This window comes from Phyllostomus discolor, chromosome 7, assembly GCF_004126475.2.
Source record: "Phyllostomus discolor isolate MPI-MPIP mPhyDis1 chromosome 7, mPhyDis1.pri.v3, whole genome shotgun sequence".
Lineage (NCBI taxonomy): Eukaryota > Metazoa > Chordata > Mammalia > Chiroptera > Phyllostomidae > Phyllostomus > Phyllostomus discolor.
In genome coordinates, this window is record NC_040909.2 from 70,663,695 (window position 1) to 70,688,378 (window position 24,684).

The window sequence follows — 24,684 nt, forward strand, 5'->3', positions numbered from 1 at the left end:
TGGGGAAGATTTAGGAGAGAAAATGAGTCACACAGTAGCAACAATCTTCTTGAGGAGTTTTGCTGTAAAAGGAAGGGGAGACAGGATGTTGGGTTGTAGCTGGCCCACGAGAGGATTTAAAATCTTTTATTGGAAAAATTTAAACATTTTTTATGTAGGATACAGAAGAGAGAGTGCTCACAATGGGACCTAAGTGGAAGGGTTACTCTTTGCTTGGAACCTTCAGAAATGGGCAGCTTTAAGTATACTTGGGTATGAATATACTTTAATATTTAATCATTTAAACAGGGAAAATATTTCTTGCATTTCACTCACTCATTCACTGACGTAAAACACAACCCAACCAGAATGACATACTCACTGAAGATATAAATGGGAAAATGCTAAGATTCCTGACTCATCTTTGCCTGAACCGCCCTCCTCCCCTCTACCCCTCCCCCACTCCCCACTACTAATGTAGTCCCTGCTATCTCTACCTCCACTGCACAATGGCTGGGAAGCTGGACGCTCAGGTACAGAAGGAACTCAAGAAGACCTCCTGTCCTGGCAATGGCCCAGATAAACTCATATCTGCAAGGAAGTTGTGTGAATCACACTCTAAAATCCTAGCAACCAACAATCAGAGCTTCAGGGTTAAAACAATAAGGATGTGTAAGCTGGGCTAAGTTCCTAGACGTAGTTGTTACCGCTGCAGTAATTTGGGGGCATCACCTTCACTGTACCCACACGCACACCTCTCTGACTTTCCTTTCCTGCCTCTGCATGCCACCTACTGGCTGACCTCCATTATTTTATGAGACTCTTTTCAAAAGATTTGTCCACCCTTTTCTAATTTAACCTCTTTGTACTTCTGGTGGCATCTGATAATATCAAATACCCAGTTTTAGACTTTTCTCAGCATTTAGCTCCCATGACAATTATTCCTTTAGTTCTTCTCTTCTAAGTAAACTCATTTCTGTATTCTTTTTCTCCCCTCGGGTCCCAGTAGAATGTGTCCTCCAGTTCTATGCTGACCACTCTGTCCTTTTCTTTCTACACTTTCTCCCTCAACATGTCATCTGAATCTCTACATCAACATTTTAGATGATCTTCCTGACTACACACAGTCCCCAAGTGCATCCAGTCTCAGCATAGTTCTGCACACTGCTGTTCCAAAATACTATATAATTAGTTTGCTTTTCTGCTCAAACACCTTGTGGCTTGTTCAGCTAAAATCTGCCACCAGGCTGCTCTTCTCAGGGCCCTGACCCTGCTGGAGTTCATGTCTGCGCGCTCCCCTTACCAGGTCTGGCTGGCCCTCAGGGCTCAACTCAAGGCCTTCTGCACCACAAGCCCAGTCCTGCTTAGTGTCCTGATCCTCTGTTTCAGAACTCGGTGGTGGTTTTAACCAGTGCTTACTGCCATTAGGTGCCCTGGTCTTTAAATTCTTCTGAATCACAGGACACTTTGAGGATGTGATGAACACCATGAACCCTCTTACCCAAATAGTGATCTGCTTTGAGTTTGAAAAGGTTTGTATACACCTGAAGCCCTGACTTGGATCCTTTAGAGTCAGTGGATCTCAGAGTAAGAACTTCTAATGAAAACCTAAACATTTCTAATTGCTTTATAATCAATTAAACTTTTAATTCTCAGCATAAGATCATGACAAGTATACTTTTTTCCATAATCTTCTTAGTTCTGCATAAAAGTTTAGGTACATATAGAACATTTAACTATCAAATGGTTGAAATTGCCCTAAAACATTCCTAAAGTCAACTATATAAGCCAAGGTATTATTATTAAAAATTATGACCTTGAGTCTTATTTCCAGAATCTCACAGAATATGCCATTTTCGATCACTTACGTGATTAGTTCTTTTTTGAGATCTCTTGCATGGAGCTTGGGTTTAGGGCTTGGTATGGAGGCCTCTCCAAGAAATCTCTTTTCCTCTAAATTTTCTGAAGAGTTCACTGGGTCTTTCTGGAGAAAAAAAAAAATACAGAAGCACAGAAGGCATTAGTGAATCCTGGCAAGGTGTATTTGAAGATGTACATCAGTGTCAAATATGAGTTTTGGCTTAAAAACTCAGCTGAAATTCCTCATAGGATTTGTACATAAAATAAATAATGTGTATACGGCTATATCCCAATTGTTTTGTACATTTATCCTCAGTGAAAAATGAGAAATTATAATTCATGGAGATAGCTTTAAAAATTGAACATTTTGGCAAATACCTAACTACAGGGGCATTTATAGAGTCCAGTAATTAATATTTTAATATAGTTCAGACTTTATTATATAATGAATATTTCCTAAAGAACATGTGACTAGTTCTTTATATATCCAGCAGTCATTAGTCAAACAGAAGACATATTGCAAAAATAATCACAAAAATTTTAAATGGAAAAAGAAGTAAATTTAACAGAATGTTCCTTCTAATATACAAATAATTAAGATTTAAATTATTTGTTTGAATATATAATAACTGAGTTCATAGTATTTAGGCATTTAGATTTTTCTAAATAATTGCTTTAATTCTTACATCCCTTCTTAGTTTTGTTAATTTACTTTTTTGCACTAAATTGGTTGGCTTTTACTTATTGGATGGAATTTCTTGTTGGATTATCACTGATTTTCATGTCCTTCTTTGAAGCTTAAAACTGATCTTGATTTTGTAAGAAAGTCTCACTAATCTTTCCAAAATATTTATTTACCACCTGATACATTACAGGAAACTAATGATAGTTTTTCTCAAGCACATAATTAGTTTATCATTTAGTTTACATCTGGTAAATATGATAGTTTCTGGATTTAATATTAAATTCAGACTGATGCAGAAAACTCAAAAGTACTGATCTAAATAAAGTGATAAAACTATTTTGAATTTTTAAGGCAAATTTCATTAAAATAAAGTGAATATAAAAGTTCAATGAAAAAAATATTATTTTAATAACCTGAGTCTGCATTCAAAGACAAAGGAAAAACAAAATCTCTGAATTTTTCCAATTAAAAAAAATAATACTAGACCTTGATCTCAAGTTATAAAGGCAAATGCAATTTCTTTCACTAATTACTTGGATAACAATTCAATCAATTACTTACACAAGACCATACAATGTAAATATATTGGTAAAATATCTCAAGTAAGATTATCTTCAGACCAAATTAATAAAATCTGTTTTGGTACAATTTTTTTTCTTTATATTATTTACCATGCGAAGTTTCCCATTTAATTGACAAATGTTTGAAAATGGTAGCAGATAACAACATGCCATTTAAAAATAAAGAGAAATGGGTATGCAATAATACTTGCCAACTAAAATACAAAGAGAAGTGCTATTTTAGTGGCTGCTTCCATGGAATCTGAAGCAAAATAGATGAATGATGCTTATACTTTTGAAGTTTTACAGTATGAATGCCTAAAGTGAAGCAATCCCTAATTACAAGGCCCATTGAAAGGTAAGAATATAACCATCCATTCCATTTAGTGTTATCTGGATTAAGCCTAACTAGTATTTTCTACTATTATTTATGCTCATAAATGTCTTGGTTTTTGGAAAGTAGATATAAATGCTAAGTCCAGTATTAAGTCCCAATGTGAAATAGTCTTTGTTTTCCTGTTTAGATGTTGATTTTTTCACAAAAATGGGAGAAAGTAAAAAGAGGCAGTTTATTATTTTTTATGATAAAGAGAATTGAGAACCAAGTATCTCTAAGAAGACATGTAAATTTAGAGACAAATATGTCAAGGTCATTGGCTGTTGTCTGGCTGCTGAATCTGTACATTATAGAAAGTGAGGGGATGAGAGACTTTGAAAGAAATAGGTTATGAGAGTTTGTTATTTGACTAAAATGCATACAAAATAATATTCCAGAATTTGTATAATTTAATTTGATATAGTAACATGTAGTGATTATCTAATAAGACTATATTATTGGCTATGACTTTTTAAGTATTTTTTAACTTCTATTAAAAACTATGGACTCTTATGTATGCAATTGCATTATAAAATAATTACTCAGCATATTGCCCCTAAAACACTTGTAGAGAGCATAGATATTAAAATACAGATGACCATTGCCAAGAAAATTCTTCATTTTTTATAGCAGCATTTTATATTGGATAAATTCTTAAAGACTTAGTAAAAACTAAGTTAACATCATTTATAAGATTTTTTCAAAATATAAAGTACCATTAAATATTATAAAAATTATTATTTTCAAAAATATTATTTTGAAAAAAATTTTATCCTATGAGTATATAAGAGACAATGTGGCCTGTATGTGTGTTTTTAGAGAGTACATGGGTTCAGTGAAATTCCTCCAATGTACAGATGGAAGTTTATATTGATTTCAGTAAAGACCAGAACATAATGGTAACATGAATAACAGATAATAGCATCTGGCACTTTTAACATTTTAAGCCCTGAAATCTTTGGAGAACTGACAGTTGAATGAAACTGACAGCCCTAGTTTTTTCTCAGTACTTTCCTTTTGAGATATTTTGAGTTCTTTCCAGATTTAGGGGTTTTTTTAGGGGGCATCTGGACAGGCTATTTTACTGAGAGAGACAGACAATATTTTCTGAAAATTACCACCCAAATTAAGCAACTGTTGTGCATACGAACTAGATAACAATGAATTAGAAATAATGGTTTGATTTTGGGTTGTGTGTGTACCTGTATGTGAGTCATGTGGGGTTGGGGTGGGGAGGTGGTAGGGGTGGCAATGGGAAGGATGGGGGTGTGGGAGCTGAAATAGGCCACAAGCCAATCTTCAGTATATCACCTGGGCCATGAGCAGCCACGCGGTGAAGCTCATTGAAAGTGACAAACAAGGACAAGTGCTTTTAACTTGTATGGTCACATCTTGCAGATATGGATCCTGCTATCCTGAGGGTACTATAGTTCACTGTTGTCTTCATTAACTTTGCCACATACAGTTTCTTCATTATTCTTTTTTAAAATTTTCTTTCTAATTTTTTCAATATTCTGTAATTGTCTCCATTTTTGGTATATATTTTTTCTCTGTTTCTCTTTATTTTCTCTCTTTTTTTTCTTTGCTATAGGGAAGCCCAGGTCCATTAATTTCTACATGACCAAGGATGAACAACTTCACCTCCTTGAGCCTCAACTTTCCCCTCTAAAATTTTTGATAATAATCTTGCTCATCTTTATTTTTACTAAATGTGGTATGACTCTGATAACTTTGTCATGAGGACACTGAATGCAATTTACTCTTCCAAAATAATACCTATCAAATATCATACTTCTCATTTTCAAGATTCAGAGCAGGATAAAAAATTACCTTCTATTAGTTGATTACCTTAGCACAGATGAAGAAACAAAGAACAAAAGGTGAGAAAATGTACTCGGGAGTTACAATGATGCAGAAGCACTCATGTCTGTTCCCATTCCCCATGGGAGTGGACACAACTCACCCACGTCCAGTAACTGTGGCGATAAACAAGCTTAAAAAGTATTGTGTCAACTCAAACCTCAGGCAGAACTTTGACTCCAAGAACTCACTTATCATCTCCAAATTCATTTTTCCTTATTCTTAGTGACATTGAATTTGCACACACCTTCTAAATTCCAGATTTTAGATTATTTACCATATTTTGCTATGCATAATGTGTACCCATGTTTTTGGCCCAAACTTTCAAGAAAAAATCTTTCATTTTAATTTTTTAATTCAATGTTTTATTTATTTTTATTTAGACACTTGTTTCTTGTATTATAAAGGAATTTTAGCATTTATTTTTTTAACATAATATGGTACAAGAAATTTTATGTAACAAATAATACAAAACAAAGGAACAGATACAGGGTATTTCAGGTACTACCCATGTATAATGAACATCTTCATTTTACTCTCAAACATTTGGCCAAAATAGTGTGCATTATACACAGCAAAATATGGTAGGCTGCAAATTGTCCCAGTAAAAGTCTGTACTATCAAACCCGAAGTAAGTAAACCATTCTGAAAAGAGCAGAAATCTAAACTAAGTAAGTCCATTCCCCTCACCATGAATTTGCCAGAAAATAAAACATGGTTATAGATAGATATATATGTCTTAGATAAGAACATACTTCTGTTAAATCCATAAAGCTGCCAAGGTGAATCCCCGTGTTTTTTGGAATTATGCAAAAATGAGGTTGGAAAGATAAAATATTTGTTATAAGACCTTATTTTCTGACCAAGTGGTAAGAAGTGTAGCCAAGGGGCTCCCTGAGATATTAACTAGACACAAAATGGGAGGAGTTTCTCAGAATATAAAGGGTAAAATGTTGACCTTACTGCTGGGGGCAAAGAATTATAACTGGGTTAAACAACACAAGACCCACTTATCCAAAATTTGCTTCATTACAACACAGGACTACACTAGTATGTCTGACTGCACACTGACTATGGCCCATTTAAAACACAGTCACAAGGATGAGGACAGAAAGCCTAGGCCCCAACCTGCACATGACCTTGAGATCCTTTATCCTACCAGGATTCATCCACGAATAAGGATTCGTTTATGCTTACTTTGCAAAGAACTGTGCTTCACGTGACATATGACTTTTACTGAACTCCCAACAACAGATCTTGTAACTCAGATCAGGAATCCCATTAGTGAGGTGGAGTGGGACATGCCACAATCCCATCAGCAATCGACTGGCTGGAGACTAAACAGACTTGTGAATTGATGAACAACCCTACCACCCTTTTCTAAAACTGACTTGAATGGAGTACGATGGAATCGACAATCTTGATCTCATCATGATTGTGCTGGATCAGTTAATATGAACATCAACAGATTTCTGGGTTATAAAAATAGATGAAAGCCAGCAAGGTATAAATTCTGTTCTTTTACACAAGCCTGAAGTGGCAGGGAGCATGTGATGGAGGGAAGGTACACGTTTGCTGATTTTCTTAAAAAGCTGCTTCAGGTAAAGCAGCTTTTTATATTCTTCAGGTGTCAGTTTTATATTTATTAAAGTAAAAAATATAATGTTTTAAGAAACAGTTCTAAAATATGATTATGATAGACTAAGTAAGACCATCCCTCAATACTTTAGGTAAAATTTTAAAGGCCAAGCAGAATAAAGTCACTAAGACAAGCATGACAGATTCCAATCAGAAGCTGCTGGTGTAGAAATTTTCTACTTCCTTCTTGTGATGGTGTTTGTGCTGGTGACACAGACCAGGCCTTGGGTCCTGGGGGGACTCCTCTAGGAACCTGTCCTAAACTATGCCACGTAGAGTTGGCCATTCCCTCATTTCTACTTTGTGTGCCCACTCATGCTCTGTTTATCAGCGTGACTGGTTATGTGTTAGTCCTCTGCTAGACTGTGTACACATATGGTGGAACAATGTTCTCTGTGGTGCTGCATCCTGAGGACTACCATTCTGCCTGGACATAGAGATTACTGCCAGTGAGCATGTGCTCCAGAGAGGAAGAAAAGAAGTAAGGAAAGTAGGAAGGAAGGGAGGAAGGAAGGGAGGGAGGGAGGGAGGGAGGGGAACTGCAAACAATACAATCTTGTGATCACTACTGTTTATGATGACATGCTCTGAGATGTTAAAGCATATGCTGAAATCAAATTATTCTTTTCCCCAAGTCTCTGAACTTCAAAAGGCTGAAAAAGGTGGCTATTTCAGTTCTTTAAACATGTAAAGTGGCAAGTATCAATAATTTTCCTGACAAAAAGAGAAAAAAGAATCACTTACTGTAATAATTAGGGTTACATTTGCAATGATATAGAGTCTAAACCACAGAGGGCTCTGTTCATGAATTTTTTTGAATGACACTAAGTCATGCTAATCAGGCCAAGCCAGGTGGCTCAAACTATGGAGATGAAGGCTACATGAATTTCTGCATAGTCACAACATCTGGCTTTCAGGAGTAAAACCACCTCCAAGATAACCAAATATCTCCTTGACTTTGGGATTGAGACTAATTAGTCATTCAGCAGTTGTGATCCAACACCTTAGCAAGTATCCTATACAGTTGTGCCTCTGAGTTTTCAGGGGATTGGTTCCAGGACCCTCTTGAATAACAAAATCCACTGAGGCCAAATCCCTTATATAAAATGGAATTCTATTTGCATATAGCCTACATACATCCTCTTGTATACTTTAAATTAGCTCTACATTACTTATAATACCTAAATATGTAAATGCCATGTAAATACATGTGATACTGTATTGTATAGTGGATAATGACAAGGAAAAAAACATACATGTTCGGTATACAGGCAATCATTGTAGGTTTAACTACATAGCACATGTAAGCAACAACATAACTTTTTTTCTGAGTATTTTCAACCTGCAGCTGTTGAATCTGTGGATGTGAAAACTGGATAGAGAAGGCTGACTGTACAAAATTTGCTAACACAGTTCCTTCACAAACCAAGTAAATAAATTTGATATGATCCTTATTTGTCCCTGTTGATTTCATCTTCTATTTTCTCTTTCAGAAAAAATTTGTTAGCTGGCATCTCCTTGTTGAGTGATACATTTTCCCCTAAAGGCAGCTGTATCTAAAGGGATAATATAATCTTGTGTGCATTGCACACAATTGTAGCCATTATGGGGATAAAATTTACAATAATAACAGATTATTTTAGGCAAGTGACAGTAAAAGTTGGATTCATTTATAAATTTCCTCTGGAATTTCAAATTATTACTTTATCAAAATCTAAAACAAGATATAGAATGATGTATTATCTAAATAAGAATGCAAAAAATAATAATTTAGGAAGAAAAGCTAATAATACTCTTTAATCATGCTATCTTAAACTTATTAACATATTAAAACAATACCTCTTTCTCCTCCTCTGTCTTCCCATGAGTTTTGCTATAGTTGATAGGAGCATCCCAGCTCTCTTGATCACAGAGAGCCTGATAGAATGCTGCATTGACCAAAATGCTGCTTGTTTTGAATGGAGAAGAGGAAGGAGTTGGAATAGAAGTGTTAGAGGAAGTTAGGGGTACTGCTTTGTCCAGGATTCGATTTTTTTTCATGCTTAAGTCCAATGTGCCATTTTCGTCCACTTCTATCTCGGCTCCCTGGTATACATAGGAAAGAGAAAAACATTTAGGCAGTTTGCAGTTATACCCTAGCCATGTGGGCTTTTAAGAGATCATTTTAAATGCAAGCTTTTATGTAAGTGTATCTGATTTTAAACCTAGTCTAAATCTTTTTAATTTGCTTTGGTTAATGTTCAATTCTTAGGCAGACTTTTAAAAGCAACCCCATTAATGAGCTTCATGTTTATGGGTTTAAACAAAGTAAGCCTAATATAAATAAGATGTTTCAAATACTAACTGTATGGCTAAACCTGTGATTTATATTTTAAAGTTTTAGCTTTAAATCTTTCTTCCTAGTCTACAGATTATCACTCCCAATTCCTCGCTTAAAGCATTAATGCTTCACTTTATAAAAAGGCACAACAGTTTTCCCCCTGCCCCCAAATCACAATATTAATCGAACATGAGAAATATGCAAAAATAACCAGCTGGAAGAGAATTTTTATTGCAATGTTAAATGAATATAAAAGTAACATTTTACCCTGGGTTACTTGGACCATAAAAGCTTTGTTAAATTGTGGGAGGCAGTTTGGGGGTGGCAGGCGTGCAAACCATAATTCACTCTGGGGGCCTTTGGGTAGCAGCTGCCTGAATGACTGCACAAGGTTTAAGTTCTACCAAAAAAACTTCAGAAAGTGGGGAAAAGGCAGAAAACTGTACTTGAACAATTAAAATAAAAAATTAAATTAAAAAAATATACACTATTTATAGTGTATGGAAGCAGAAAAAGAAAATAAAATGTTAGCCCTGGCTGGCATAGCTCAGTGGACTGAGCGCGGGCTGCGAACCAAAGTGTCGCAGGTTCAATCCCCAGCTAGGGTACATGCCTGGGTTGCAGGCCATAACCCCCAGCAACCGTACATTGATGTTTCTCTCTCTATCTCCCTCCCTTCCCTCTCTAAAAATAAATAAATGAAATATTAAAAAAAAAGAAAAGAAAATGTTTAGAAATAAAGCTGATCTGTAATTTAAAAAAAAAACTTTAGAATATAGGTGATTATTTTCCATACAGTTAGTACAAGACTTAAAACTAATCTCCTCACATTTCTTTTTGGGATACCTTTAGCTAAGTTTTTTGTTCGTTTGTTTTGCTTTTAAAGTTCATGTGCCTACAAACAGTGTATGTGTTCGGGATATTCTGCAGGTTACATACCATAGGATGTCTCTGTGACTTCAGAAACTATGAAAATTGCCAGGCAAATAACTCCCAGAATTTGGGGTAACAGGCTTGTCATTTTCCTAAGTAGGTCAAATGAGTACCTTTCTGTTATTTTCACCATCATCTGTCAATTCACATTTAATGTCTGGACAACTTCTCTACACTTTGCCCTTTAGACTGGCAAAGCAGGAGTCATCCTTGAATATCTTAGCAAGATCCCTAACACATGTGGTCACCACTTACTTCCCAGGAGATTTATTTTAACTCCCCACTTACACTGTGCCTTCACCTCCCAACAACCCCACCCCTGCGCAAGAGCTGCCAATGAAGTGTGGGCCACAGTAGTTGTGCTCACTGCTCACTCACTGCTTGCTCCTGATTTAGAAAATAAAAGCACCTCTTCTGTTTGCTTGTTTAAACTGCAAAGTCCCTATTTGCAGTCTCTCAGTCTATGAAATAGATATGCTTTACTTTATTTGTGTGGGTAAATACACTTCTAATATGTTTGTACTGAGATGCTTTGGCCATGTCTTTCTGTCCTTTTTAGTACATAGTTTAATCTCCTGTGACAGTTTTAAGCCCTGAATTTGACCATACAGCTTATCCGGGATAATAACTTAGTAACCACATCTCATGCCATCTGTATAATATCAAATATATTTTTATACCAGCGTTAATAAACCTTAGTTACAAAAATCCAAGATATTAACCACATCAGTGCCATGTGCTCTCTCCATGATATAACAATCCATTCTGTCAGGAGCATGTCAAACCAATTATTGGCTTCATAGCTGATGTGTAACTGTAGCAATGAAACAGAGCTATAGTAATCAAGTTTAATAACCAATGTAAAGTAAAATGATGAATACCGTAGTTGCTGACATTTTTCATAAAAAAATAAAAACTTGGGTTAAGAATGCACAACCAATATTCACATAAAACTCCAGACCCCTGTGACAGATGGCTTAGGAAAAAGAAGCCATGTGACTGGGCTGCAGAGTTTTATAGTACAAAACCCATAAACAGTGCAGATTTTATCTTGCTGAAAAAATATCAATATAATATTTGATATAATATAAAATATTTTTCTAAGACACTAATATATATTTTACTTTTTACAGAAAAATGTTACAAATAATAGATTTTTAAAAAATTAGAGTTGCTATGAGTATACTCTTGAGTAATTATGTGCTGATTGAAAAAAATCACTCCTAATGTCTAAAAGAGGTAGTTTTCTATAGCCTAAGCCCCATCCGGCTGCTCCCAGCACCTGACTTCACTAAGAGAGAACACGTTTGGGTAACAGAGTACAGATGGGCTTTAAGTGAGCGCACAGATGCATTCAACAATTACACACAGTTCCAGAGAAGGGTCCCTTTCTGCCCATAGATGGGTGGATCTCACATTTACTGCATGGATTTTTATTGAGAGCAGTATTGATAGACATCACTTCTCCCCAGTGCTTGAAAATCCAAATGGCAGGATAAAAAAGGGGGGGGGGTTTGAAGGGGGAGGCCATAGGAGGAGAAGAAAATAGCTTTGCGGCTGAAATGGAACCCCCGAAATCAAAATGTTCTGATTTCTCAAAGTACTTGTTGGGATCCTTATTTTAATCACCAAGTTTACATTTTAATTCGTGAGGGTAGGTGTAAGGCTAATGCTGTCTATGCATTTTCCAGCTCTGTAGCACATCAAAGACCATCTATCCACACCAGCCACTTTCAAGTTACAGACATTACCTATGATTTATTATTCACTCATTAAGTTGCAGATAAAGCATTTAATATTTCCAAGCTACTATATTTTGGAAAAAGAAAATTGAAAAAATACATTGTTTTTGCCTCCAAGGAGCTTATTTTATGTATATGAGAATTTTGTAGTAAAAGGTAATTTAATAAATGTGCTATAAATCATTAAACTGAGAATTGAGGTAATTACTCATTATAATTGCTATTTGTACTATAAAGTAAGAAGTGCCTCAGTTGTCCACCAACAGAGAAATGATTACTGAAATTATGCTGCATGTATTTAATGACACATTTTGTGACCAGTAAAATAATAATTATGAGGACTTCATAGCAACATGGAAAGGACATATCACCCATCACTGAAAGTGGGAAACAATGTGGCATTTCCACTATGCTTACAAGTAGGAAAAATAGATAAAAATTTGTTTCCTGAAGAAGAAGAAAAAAGGAAAATACAGAAATTATTGTACTTATGTTTAGAGGATAAGTTTGGGGCTATTTCCTGCAAAATTTTCCAGGCAAATGATAATATTACATGCATTCAACAATTAAAAATTGTATCACACATTAAAGGTGGTAAAATTAAGAACAGAAAAATCATAATTTTTACCATAAATGTTCTGATTATCAAAATTATTAATTTTCAAAACATTGGCAGGATAAGTCAATATTGTTTTCCTTATTTGGTAAGTTATCTATCAATACAAGATAGGTTGCCCACCATCTTTTCCTTTCTGACCTGGCTAAAAGGCCTGCAAAATGAAATGTCCTTCAGCCTAGGTTTTGGCTGCAATTAGCCCCTCACTTTCATGTCTTGACTCATGGTCTTTCATTCTCTCTTCAGAGTGTTGGTCTGAGAAGTATGTTTTCATACCTGAAAGCTATCTGAAATATGTTCTCAAAGCAGGCAGGGTATTAACAATAAGCAACAACAACAAAAAGAAAATATCTAATTCTACTAAATAGTAACTGAGTATTAAAATTACTATGTTAAGAGTGTAAACTCATAAAATGTACTCAGTATAAATAGAATGATGTAATTTGGTGGAGAAGTGTCTTCCATAAGGTACAATATTAAAATGAAATTTCCCCAAAATGTTTGTCTGGGAAAGGTATAAAAATAAAACGGAATTTCCTAAAAATCTTTGTCTGGGACTTAGAGTTACAGTCAGTTAAAACCATTGGGTGAGCCAGCAGTCTGAATGCCACACAATGACAAGATGTTTAAAAAGATATGAAGTGGAACAGGTGTCAATTCAAATTTTAGCTCCAACATTTATAGCTGTGTCACTAAGAAAAAATTATTTAATATGCCTGTACCACTGTTTCTTCATCTACAAAATGAAACAATATTATCTGTTTTACAGAGTTTCTAGGAAAATTTAAAAAGATTAATGTGGACGAAGTATTTATTTATAGTGCCTGGTACTTTGTAGGTATTCAATTAATGACAACTAATACTAAGGATTTGACTGGGTTTTTGTGCACAGAGGTAAAGTGTCTGTTATTAAGTATCTATTTTCCCTACACATGTATTAGTAATTGATTCCTGAGATCCTTGACCTGAGTCCCTTATAACATTTTACTCACAGTATATGGTGAAAAGCAACAAAAAAGTCTGCTTTGGATTCTAACCATCCTGCAAGCTGCCTGGCTATTTCTGATATCAGGCAGCAAGAATGATGATGTGATATCATGTTGTTTCTAGGCCTTGTTCAAGCACAAAACAGACTTTGAACTTTAAACATTTCAAGCAAGTGTCATTTTTTGTTTTCTTTTAAGGCACACTGTACATATGCCACTTTGCCTGAACAGGTGGGGAAAACACCAAAACAAACAACAGAATGCTTGGCAAGCAGCAGTGATTAGGATAAAGATAGACTTGAAGTATTTCTACCTCTGTTGATGAGGGTGGGGGAAAGGAAGAAAAATGGGGAGTGTCTCTGACACATGCTGGCACACACTCACACAGGGCTGGAGGAAAGCATTCAGCAAACTCAACAAACCAGGATGCTCACTCTGCCTGCCACCCATTTTTGACTGAAATCTGCTCAAATAAGTAGCAACAGTAACCAGACTAAAGGGGGGCGGGTATTTGAAGCTGTGGTCCATGTATGCTTTACAAACTGATATGAATTCCAAACCAAAATGAAGGATATCACATAAATCTTAGAACAAATGAAAGTATTAGAATCAAAAGAGGGCTCACACCACAGACAAAATTACTTTTAACTACAGTGTCTGACACAAATAACACCCCTTTTTTATTACAAAATCACGAGCATGCAATTCTGTAGCATAACCATATCATACTCAAGCATACCTTATGACACTTTAGGTACAATGTTCAAATTGCTGTCCATCCCCTGTGAGATATTCACATACCCTACCAACCACACTCAAGCAAGCCTTACTTCTGCTGGACACTGTATTATGATACCTACTAAATGATATTATTTTTTTCTCCTGACTTGTTTCTTTAAAGAGATACTTAAAACACATACAGGTGATTTTTGGCAGTGTAGATGTGTTACACTCATGCCAGATTGTATTTTAATGAATAATCCCTTTGAAGATTATATTAAGGATATAATGAACTTGAGTTTGGGCAGTGATGTGAGCACTGATATCCTCAGTGCAGTGTTGGGAAGGGGCTGATGAAGGGAGTGTTTTAGTGTCAGTAAGACAGCCTCTCAGGGCTGAGAAACCTCAGAAAGAAAAGAACACTTTAGAATATCCATATCATCCTTCATCGTTTTTAGTGTGTAGGAACTCAAGAGTTCCCTTGACTCTCTGAAAACAGCCTCTGTTTCTATTATCTTTCATAAGAGTAGGGATTTTGCAAATCATGAATTCAGATTTCCCACTAAACTTGGAGACAGCAAAGAACTTGCATATAGCACAAAAAATATATATTAGTCTCAAGGAGTGACTATAAAGGCAATTTTAAGGTTAATGTCCTTAGGCTTGATTTTAAAAAGGTTGAGACTAGGTGATATCATGATCTGTAATTTTGTTCTCTTATTGGGCTCTCTAAGTTACTTCAGAGAATCTGATTATGTGAAAGAGAGGACTGGATGGAGACAGAAGGAAAATAAGAAATTAGCTCTCACCCACATTCTTTTCAAGTTCTCTGCAAAGCCACCTATGCCATCCTTGAATGTGAGGAACATTACTTCTGGAAACCTAGCCCTTTACCTGGAACAACCCTTTTTTTTTTTTTTGTCTTGCTTTGTCTGATAGCTCCTTGAAAGCAGGGTCTGTGATGGAATCTAACTTGGGCTTGAACAGTGCAGTATAGCTAAAAGTCCACCTGTCAAAGTGTCTCTCTGGTACATCAGAAATGTTTGGCTATAGAAGTCAAGATTAAGGAAAAACTGTACCTGTCTGCCCCCTCTGTTCTAAATAGGGAACTCAAGAGATCTATGGATTTTTTTGCTACCAGTAATAAACATAATAACAACCTGCCATGGAGGAAAAAATATTATAGTGGAAAGAGAATCAGGCTCATATTCAGGGTGGAGGGGAAGATTGTTTATACTTAGTCCAATATTAGGTAAAAGGCACAGAGTTAAAAGTACAACACTGACAACAGAAATGGCCCACACTGGACACTGGCTGATCAGAGGCCACTTTTCAGGGTTAATTACTTTGGCTCTCTCACTCTTTTATTGCTACAATAATTATTTTTTCTGGTTTTTGGAATTTATGAGGTTCTCTTCTATGTTCAGAAAATAGGATCCAACACGACAGAATTCTACAAATTGTTAGAGTTGTGTGCAAATGCACACCTGGAAGGATTCTGCACAAAGTGGGTGTCATATTCATCCTGTTTAACAATTGTTATGCCAAACATGATTTTTTTTCATGAGGAAATGGTTCTTAAAGCTGTTAGAAAGACAACTCCTTCTAAAAGTCTATCTGTGTACTTCCTGTCTCTTCCATCTTCATGACATCCATGATTTGGCTTCTGTACTTAGGACTTGGTTGGCAATTTGGAGGCTGAGTCTGCAGCAGAGTTCCTGTCCCTGGGCAGGCGTATCTGCTCCACAGAGAAACATTGGCACATGGAGCGCTCCCAACAGGAGCGTAAGAACAGACACAGGAAGTCAATCACTGGAATTTTTGAAATAAGGCAATTTAACATTCACTTATCTGACCAGAAATGTATTTTTAAAAGAGAAGAACATGTACTGATAAGAGACAATGCTCTCAAATTTTAGTCATCTTTGTTTGACTCACTGTTTAGCTTCAGCAATTAATAGAACATGGAGTATATTAAGGATAAAAGCCAGAATTATGAGGAACAAAAATATCTACACATGCAAATGGAAAGCATGCAACCTAGAATCATTTACTTAAGTGATTTAACAGCATTGATGATGATAATATTGGTATTGTCATTTTCATAGAACAGCCTATACAAACAAACAATAAAGCACTAAGTAAAGATGTTTTAATATTTCTCCAACTAGCTGCATATTAGAATATCTCTTTAAAAAGGAAACATTTATTTAGGTTTTAATAATAAATTTAAAAATAAATAAAATTGCATTTTAAAGTACTCTAGATCATTTATGAATGTAAATAATATCTGACTTGGATTCCTTTTAATTTTTATAACTTTATTTTTTTAGAGGAAGCGTTTTCTTTGTTTAAGAACCTCATTTGTTTAAACGTTGTTTTTGAGTGATTTTTGGCCACCAGCTCTTCCTGGGGTTTACTTGGCTCAGATTTGTCCAGAAGCTAATTCTGATTCTTCTGTCAAATCCTCTATAGCACTGCGTTCCCACTCTCCTGAAGGCCTGGCAGCCTCAGGTGAGCAGCTGACCACACCGGGGATGGGGCTGCACTTAAAGGGAAAAACAGAGCTTTATCCTTCAATCAACTGAGTCTTGAGGTTAGAGTTTAACCCAAGGCATCTTCCACTTAAAGCTGGGTTAAAATCTTTTGCAAATAATCCACTTTATTTCAGCTGGCTTTAGCCATACAGATAGGGAAGTGAGTTATTTTAACTGAGACCTTGGTGTAGATAGGGCTTCCAAGCTCCCACTGATGGCAGGCACAGTCCTACCTTCACTCTGAGGAGCGTCACTGTTACTCTGCAGCCTGATCTACCCAACTCCTCAAAAGGCAGGACAGAGAGGATCTGTGTTTCTTGTTTTCATCAAGGTATCATAAACATGGATGTGGACTTCTCAATGTTAGTCAGAAAGGCAAGGTTTTTAGAGAAATATGATTAACTTCAGGGTCTTCACAAACTTCACAGAATTAGATTTTGTATCTGAATGCCCTAAATTCTCAGGTCCCCCTCAACAGACTCTTGTTGATTTAACCTGTCCAGGTTTTATTATGTGTCCTTTGTGAATACCACAACAACTTAGGCAATATCATGTGCAATAATAAAATTTCGTGAGTTAATTTTGCATGTTTTACAAGTCACCGTTTAATCAAGTATTTCCTATCATCTTTGATTTGCAGACAACAAAAGGCTTCCATTGTTCAGACTGATTTTAATGGCAATCCTCTTTTCTTGTTTGCCAAACTCCTCAAACAAAAAACATAGGTTTGAAAGCTATAAATCTCCCAAAACAGTCTCCATAGTTCACTCTTTCCCCAACTTTGGATATACCATCTTCAAGAACAGCCACTCTTTCACTCCTCCATGAACCCACCAAGCTCATCCCTGTCAATGTCCTCTGAGCCTCTTCCTAAGACAAGGAGGGGATGTGCTTTAGGGGTGGAAGCTGCATGATAGTGAACGTGGTTAGGAACATGAAAGGCAGTTTATTCTCACAGTTCAGTTGCTGGCCCACCCTCCAGGCTCTTGGACTGGCCTACCTTGGCATGCAGGCTCTGTGGTTTGTTGGAGAGGATGTCTGCAGCTTCCCTGCAGCGGGTGGAAAGGTTCAGGATGGCAGCAGCTGCTGCTATGTGGGTGTCTTCACTACATTGACCGTAGCTATAAGAGCTGGCACGGCAAGGGCTCTGTGTGTGGGCGCCTGCACTAGGCAGTCGATTAGGAAATTTCCCTGGATTTGAAAAATGCTTCGCTGTTGAAAAGAGATTTGATTAGCAATTGCATGTACGTGGTTTTAGTCATTAAATAGATTTGTTTAAAGATATAACTTCTTGCATTAAAATATGTGAAGAATAAATTAAAACATGATCCATTATGCACTGGTACATTAAATGGAGGTTATTCAGATTGGTTTTCACAGAAGTCCACAAATGATGTGATTATTGGGAAAAATGCATATTCTTCTAATATTTTTTTGTATTTATACTTCTTATGACAAAACCTCCATAGCTAATGTTATGGGACAGGTGCACTGGCAGCATTTGTGGTAAAAATTGTATATTAACAACCACACTAAAGAAGACACATCAGGGACTGCAGAGGCTTAAGGCTTGTACATCTCTAAGCTGTGTATATGTGAGGACCAGTATTCCAATAGAAGAAAAAATATATCTTTTCAATATTTGTTTTCACAATAATGAATTATATTTAGATATGGAATTGCATTTTTATTATTTGATACGCAGGTTTGCTTTGTAGCTAAACCAGTAGAAATTGTTCTCCATGCAACTAGATGGAACTAAATAGATGGCAGAGTCTTTAATGAGCTGGCATTTTGCATATTCAGGTAGAGTATGATGAGTAAATGACAGAGAAAATGTTCTCAAGGTGAACAGAAAGGCAATTTAGATATCAAGGCTGAGTTTCTGTTTTGTTTCTGTTGTGGGTACTAAGGCACTGCTGAGAGATAGAATTAAACATGTTTCTCTTTACTCTGGGTGTTTATAAACATCACTCAAGGTTATGGGTAAAACACCCAAGATTTAATGCAGGATCTTATAAAAGCATTTAGCTATTATATCACTGTAAATATTGTTTATTTTAAATATTTGATTATTATTTTTCATAAAATAAAATTTGAAACATTACCAAATGTTATCCTTATATAAAAATACAAAAATGTCACTGAGTGTTTCACATTTTTAAACCAACATTTATGTAAGTATATAGATTTGCTCTTATTAATTATCTTTACCAGAATTAAACATGATATTTTGTATATATTTAATAAAACTATATGAAACTGTACATAAAATTGTGTAGACAGATACAAAATACTGATTTTCAACAGTTATTTATGTTGGTTGGGACCTATTTTTTGGTATGAATAAGTAAAATATCTTTTGGAGTATAATGTACTTGTTGATGGGCAGACTCCTTTCAAGTCTGTTTTTAGCCACTGTTGGGTTTTATACAACATTCTAGTTCTTTAAAAGATGAGATCGATATGCAGAATAAAGCAAATATTCTGTGTTCTAAGAGCACTCAGCCTAGGTAAGTAGGTGTGAGATCAAAGGAATTCTTCAGAATTACAAATGTATAAAATTCATAGTCTAAGCAGGACTCAAAGTGGGAAATTACTTCACCTATTCCCTTATGATTCAGTTACCATATGCAGAAATCATTTCTGGCTTTATTGCCAATGTTCACTTTCTCTCCTTTTCATTAGAATATTCAAGAATAAACAACTTTAAAAAATGCATTGGTAAAAACATCAAGTTTTATATGTTATAGCATTTTTGAGTTATGAATACATCTTCTATAAAGATTTGTTAACATTACAGTATTAACACATTTTAAATGTTTCAATATAAATTCTTTTACCTGTGAATAAACAGTTTCATAGCCATACATTTTTTCTAGTAAAATCTTGATTTCTAAATTGTGTTTCTTAGATTAGACTTTTCCCTTTTTCTTCTACTTTCAGTCTGAACACTTTTGCTGAATTAAGTAATATTTTAAGTAGTATTTCAATAATTTACCTTAAATATTTATCATAATTTCATTATGAATCAAAATTACTTTATTTTAATAGCTATTTCAGTTTTAATATATTTTATTTTTAAATGTTTATTAAAACATAGAAAAATGCTCATTTGTGCTTTTTAACTTACATTTATTTATTTAGTCAATTAGTTTAGTTTTCATTTCTTATTGAATTTATTGGGGTGACACTGGTTAACAAAATTACACGAGTTTCAGGGGCAGTTTTACAACACATCTTCTGTACACTGTATGGTGTGTCCACAACCCCAAGTCAAGTCTCCTTCCATCACCATTTATACCCCCTATACTTCCCTACACCTTCTTCCATATCCCCTCTCCCCTCCCCACAGTATTCAACATATTAATACCAATCCCAGCCAAATGTGCATTAAGTATTTCTTCAGAATTAGTATATTAAGACTCAACAGTGGTACCATACTTGTAGAATAATTAATCCATTAACTAATCATCATATTCAATGTAACTTCACATAAAATCAGTAACACTGATCAAGTTATTTTATTGCACTGTATGATATGTTTTCTCTTCTCTCAGCAGTAAGTAACATATTGGAGTACACACTCCCCCAACACATACATACACAATGTGCATATTTTTGGGATAAGTATTAGAATTCAAAGCTTACATTCAGGAAATGGTGGTGTTTTTTGTCCTTGACTTGTTTGTATGAGGGGGCGTTTACCAAAAACCTGTGCATCAAAGCTGGCATAATCAAATGGTACTTTTCCAAATTTCTCTTGATCTTTTGACAACGTGGCTCTGGGAGAGGTGACGGCTTGTGATCGGAAATTGAATTCTAACTGCTTCACCAAGGTTGTTCTGAAGAGTTCAAAAGAAATATGGTAAAACTACTGGTGAGCATATTAGCATCAAAATTTAAAGCAGATGAGATGTGGGGCACCTGGGGGTACCCACAGAGACACTGCACTGTGGGAAAGAGCTGTAGTTATGGCCAACAGAGCACAGTGCTCTGCACCAAGAGTAATAAGACACAGGGAGGCACTTTGGATTCTGGGGGACTAAGGTGAGGTTTTGTTTTATGTGTCTGAGTCTCCCGTCAGCACAAGAGAGGTGTACAATCTTCCATTCATATTATGCAGATGCCATAAAAAGCAAGTGTTTGATGTACTAGCCTAGCACTTTGAGCTCCTCAGAGAAAAGTACCATATAACTCCTATTAGGGCACTGACAAGATGTGCCTATTCTGCATGTTAGGGCTGTTAATCAAGTTAGCAGTGAATAGTCATGATTGTATCTAGTGAGGGAAAGACATTATATTGGGTTCAGGAGAAGTGATACTGAACACTATGCCCTGTTCAGCAGAACTGGCAGGAGCCTAACACCTAAAAGAGGCAGCATAGACACCAGAAGATTGAGTCCTGAGTTGTGAGTATTTTTAGGCTTTTCACTTGTCTTGATAACTTCAGTCTAAATGTTTTTGTTAATTTAAATATTATTTTAAATAGTATTTCAACATTTTGGCTATTAAATTTCCATCATTTCAATATAAAACTAAATCACTGTATTATTATAGCTATCAAATTTTTTAAACAAAATTATTTCAATCTAAGCTAAATGTGAATTAAATCTTTATTTTTTAATTATTGTATTTGGATTAAACAAAGGCATCGCATTTGTGTAGTACCAATTGCAGCCAACAAGAATACAAATGTTGTGCTATGGTTTAATGGTAAAAGAACATAAATGAATATAAAAATAAACCTTTCAGAATTTATATGTATATATGTGTGTATGTATGTATATATGTATGTATGTATATGTGTATATATGTGTACATATATATAAAATAAAATCTTTAGTTTTCTACCAAAACATGCCTGGCTCATTAGACTATAAAAGTTTTGATGATATTTCTCTGATTTGACAAAAAACAATTTTAGCTGAAACATAAAAATGTTTGAGAGATTAGTTAATCTTGTTATTGTTTACATAACTTGGTTTATATCCCTAACTTGCACAAGTATTCTAGTCTAAAACAATATTTATTTTTTAAAAAATGAGCAAAATAAAATGTACTGTTATGTCTGATTTGATAAATAACCTACCTAGGGAAAAACTAGAGAATGCATAGTTCTAATACTAACTAAGAATCTTATTATAAGAGTTTAAATTGCTAGTTATTCAGTAAAATTCATGTACTTGACATATATTCTTCACTCATGTGATTTGAATACCTATTTGACTCTTTTAATTAAATTTATAAAAGCAAATATTAAGAGATGCCAAATCTCAAAAATATTCCTACTACCTATCTTACATTTCAATGTGTCAGTAACAACAATAAAGATTGAATCTTCTGTTTTAATCCTAAATTACTTTTCTTATGTATATGATTTTTGTATTAATAAATGTATAACTTCATATTAAGTGTCATCATATATCATTTACTACTTAGGTATAAGTATGGTCTTTTAAACTACCAGAGATTGTGAAGTACTTAGGAGCAATAGGAGTATTTTGTTAATAATTATCAAGTTAGGTGGAACAGAAAGATGAATATAAAACATCACATAGTTTGAGTGGTATGAGTGATTTATGATGGCATATTCTCTGTGCAGAAAGGTCAAGTCAACCATAAGGAAGAGCATAGCTAACCAGTGGAATAGGTTGCATTTGGTGATGCAGAATTTTGATTAATATATGTTATCATATACTTTATTTGTTTTAGATTTATCCATATTATGTTAGCTTTGCACACAGATTAGTTTCACGTAAAACTTCTGGAGGATCTAGAAGTTCATTTAAGTGACAGTATGGTCAACTGGACCAGCCTCTCAGATGGATATTGGCTGCTGAGAATGAAGGTCAGGCCAAAGTGAACTAGCACATGAGAGGAGACATACCCACTGTGCATGGCATGAGCAGAGTATCAGGGATGTCATGGGAGGGCCATACCTGTGAACTTGGTCAGGACACTGCCCAGTTTGGGGAGAATCAAGCTGATTTTTGTCTTGGGACATTGCCAATTTTTCAGCTGCAGCAATTGGACAACCTGAAAGACTGTTTTCAAAAAAAAAAAAGGAGGATTTGTGTTAAAAAGATGATATAGTTTTCTCTGGCATGTACCTCACAGCATACTTGGCACACATTAAATGTTAAGTCATATTAATAGTTCACTTAGCACCATTCTCATACTGAGAGATCCCAAAGAGTTTTGTAAATTACAGTGTCAACATTTGTCCCTCAACTACATCTCAGAGGTTGTAGATAACAAACTCATTTTTAAAATCAAAATGTTACTAAGAGAAAAATAACTAAATTATTCTGAAACTTTGTAATATTTTAGTGGAATGTGCTTGCTTCAATTGCAATGTATCCAACTAGAGGTGTTGTAATGATAACTCCATGATTTATCTTCAGATCTTTAGGAAAATTTAAGGGACTTTGTGGGATGTCTTAGATTAAATTCAAAGAATAGAATATGAATGTTTTTGGCAATGTGGTTATGAATCAAATAGCATCTCCTGACCACACAATCTACACCTAATATAAAATACACATAAAACATTGGCATTTGTGCCAAAAATATTTACACAAACACAACACATCTGTATATAAATGCACATATGTTTTAAGTTAGTTGAAATCTCAATGAGATGAATGTCCATGAAGTGTTATACTGTCTAGCTTCAACCTGATTTATAGTCAAAACAGCAATATATTGAAACCCTTTTGGTTCCTTTTTTAATACTTATACAATGGGGTTAAGGATAAATCCTAAGCAATCTTTTCAATGTCCAAACAGCCATGGTGAGGTTCTAAAGCAAAAGAGAACATATTTTACTTGTAGGACTAAATGAATGTGTAACCCTAGGCTTCAAATTTAGTGTTTTTTGTTAGCATAATTGACTGCAAAATGAACATTTTTAAGAAAGTAAATAGTGAGATCTTTTTTTGTTTACTTTGCACAAATTGAGAATACCTCTTATTCAAGTGGTAAGGGTTTGATATGGATGCAGTGATTTGGATAACACAGTGTGAGTTTCTTATTTTCTCGGTTAAAGTAACTTCTTTTTGTAATATAAAAGGGTAACAACTCGTGACAATTACCTCCTGTGGGTGTTGCGGTTGCTGTTCACGTGCCCCCTTCCTGTGCATCCTGGAGTGGGACACTTGAGCACATTTTCATGCATGGCAAGAACTAAGCACAAAATATCACATAAAAGAAAAAGACAGTATACCATAAATACATAATACACTAACAAATTGATCTCTCAATTTTGCATTCAAGTAAATTTAGTTACTGAATCCATCATGCTCCTTCCCCATAGTTATTAGGGTTGAAGTAAATTAGCATTAAGGACTTCAAAGATTAAGTTCAGCAAGGTTGTCCAAGTTTTGGGTTTTCTAAACTTCATATTATGGTGTTATCACAACTTAAGTGACACTATTCCGCTTATAGTTAACTTAAACTGGAAAGACCTTAATCTTCTTATTATATGCATATGCTTTTCCTTAGAATGAATGGAAAATTTTATTTGTCAAATAGTAGTTCTATCTTTTTCCCACAGTGTGAAGTTCTGAATACAGTCTGCTTTACTTTTTAAGAGATATTATTTTGATTCTTTGCCCATCACTTTCTGCTCCTCATTGCTACTGTCATTTAATTATTGGTGAAATAGTATGGTTGAGGCAATCAGTTTGAGAAACTGCTAATCCAGTGAGACATTGCTGAGCTGATTTGATACAGTTATTTGCAAAAAAAATTTTTTTAGAAGGGTGATGTTGAGGCATCCCCATCACTATGATTTGTACAACCTAAGAAGTGTTTCAATAAGTAGGTTCAAAAAGTAGAAGATATAACACAGAGATACTTGAAAATTTA

The 24,684-nt window shown here is 35.0% G+C and overlaps 1 protein-coding gene across 1 annotated transcript in view; it reads right to left on the bottom strand.

The window, feature by feature from the left end:
• The window catches only part of LOC114501716 (suppression of tumorigenicity 18 protein), a 156,444-nt gene that overhangs the window by 28,992 nt on the left and 102,768 nt on the right, over positions 1-24,684 (bottom strand). The window contains exons 11-16 of the mRNA XM_028518443.2: positions 23,910-24,000; positions 22,755-22,859; positions 20,464-20,657; positions 17,813-18,024; positions 8,798-9,043; positions 1,848-1,963 (exon numbers count right to left, since the gene is read on the bottom strand). Of these exons, the coding sequence (XP_028374244.1) occupies positions 1,848-1,963; positions 8,798-9,043; positions 17,813-18,024; positions 20,464-20,657; positions 22,755-22,859; positions 23,910-24,000 (964 nt within the window). The remainder of the gene's footprint in view (positions 1-1,847; positions 1,964-8,797; positions 9,044-17,812; positions 18,025-20,463; positions 20,658-22,754; positions 22,860-23,909; positions 24,001-24,684) is intronic.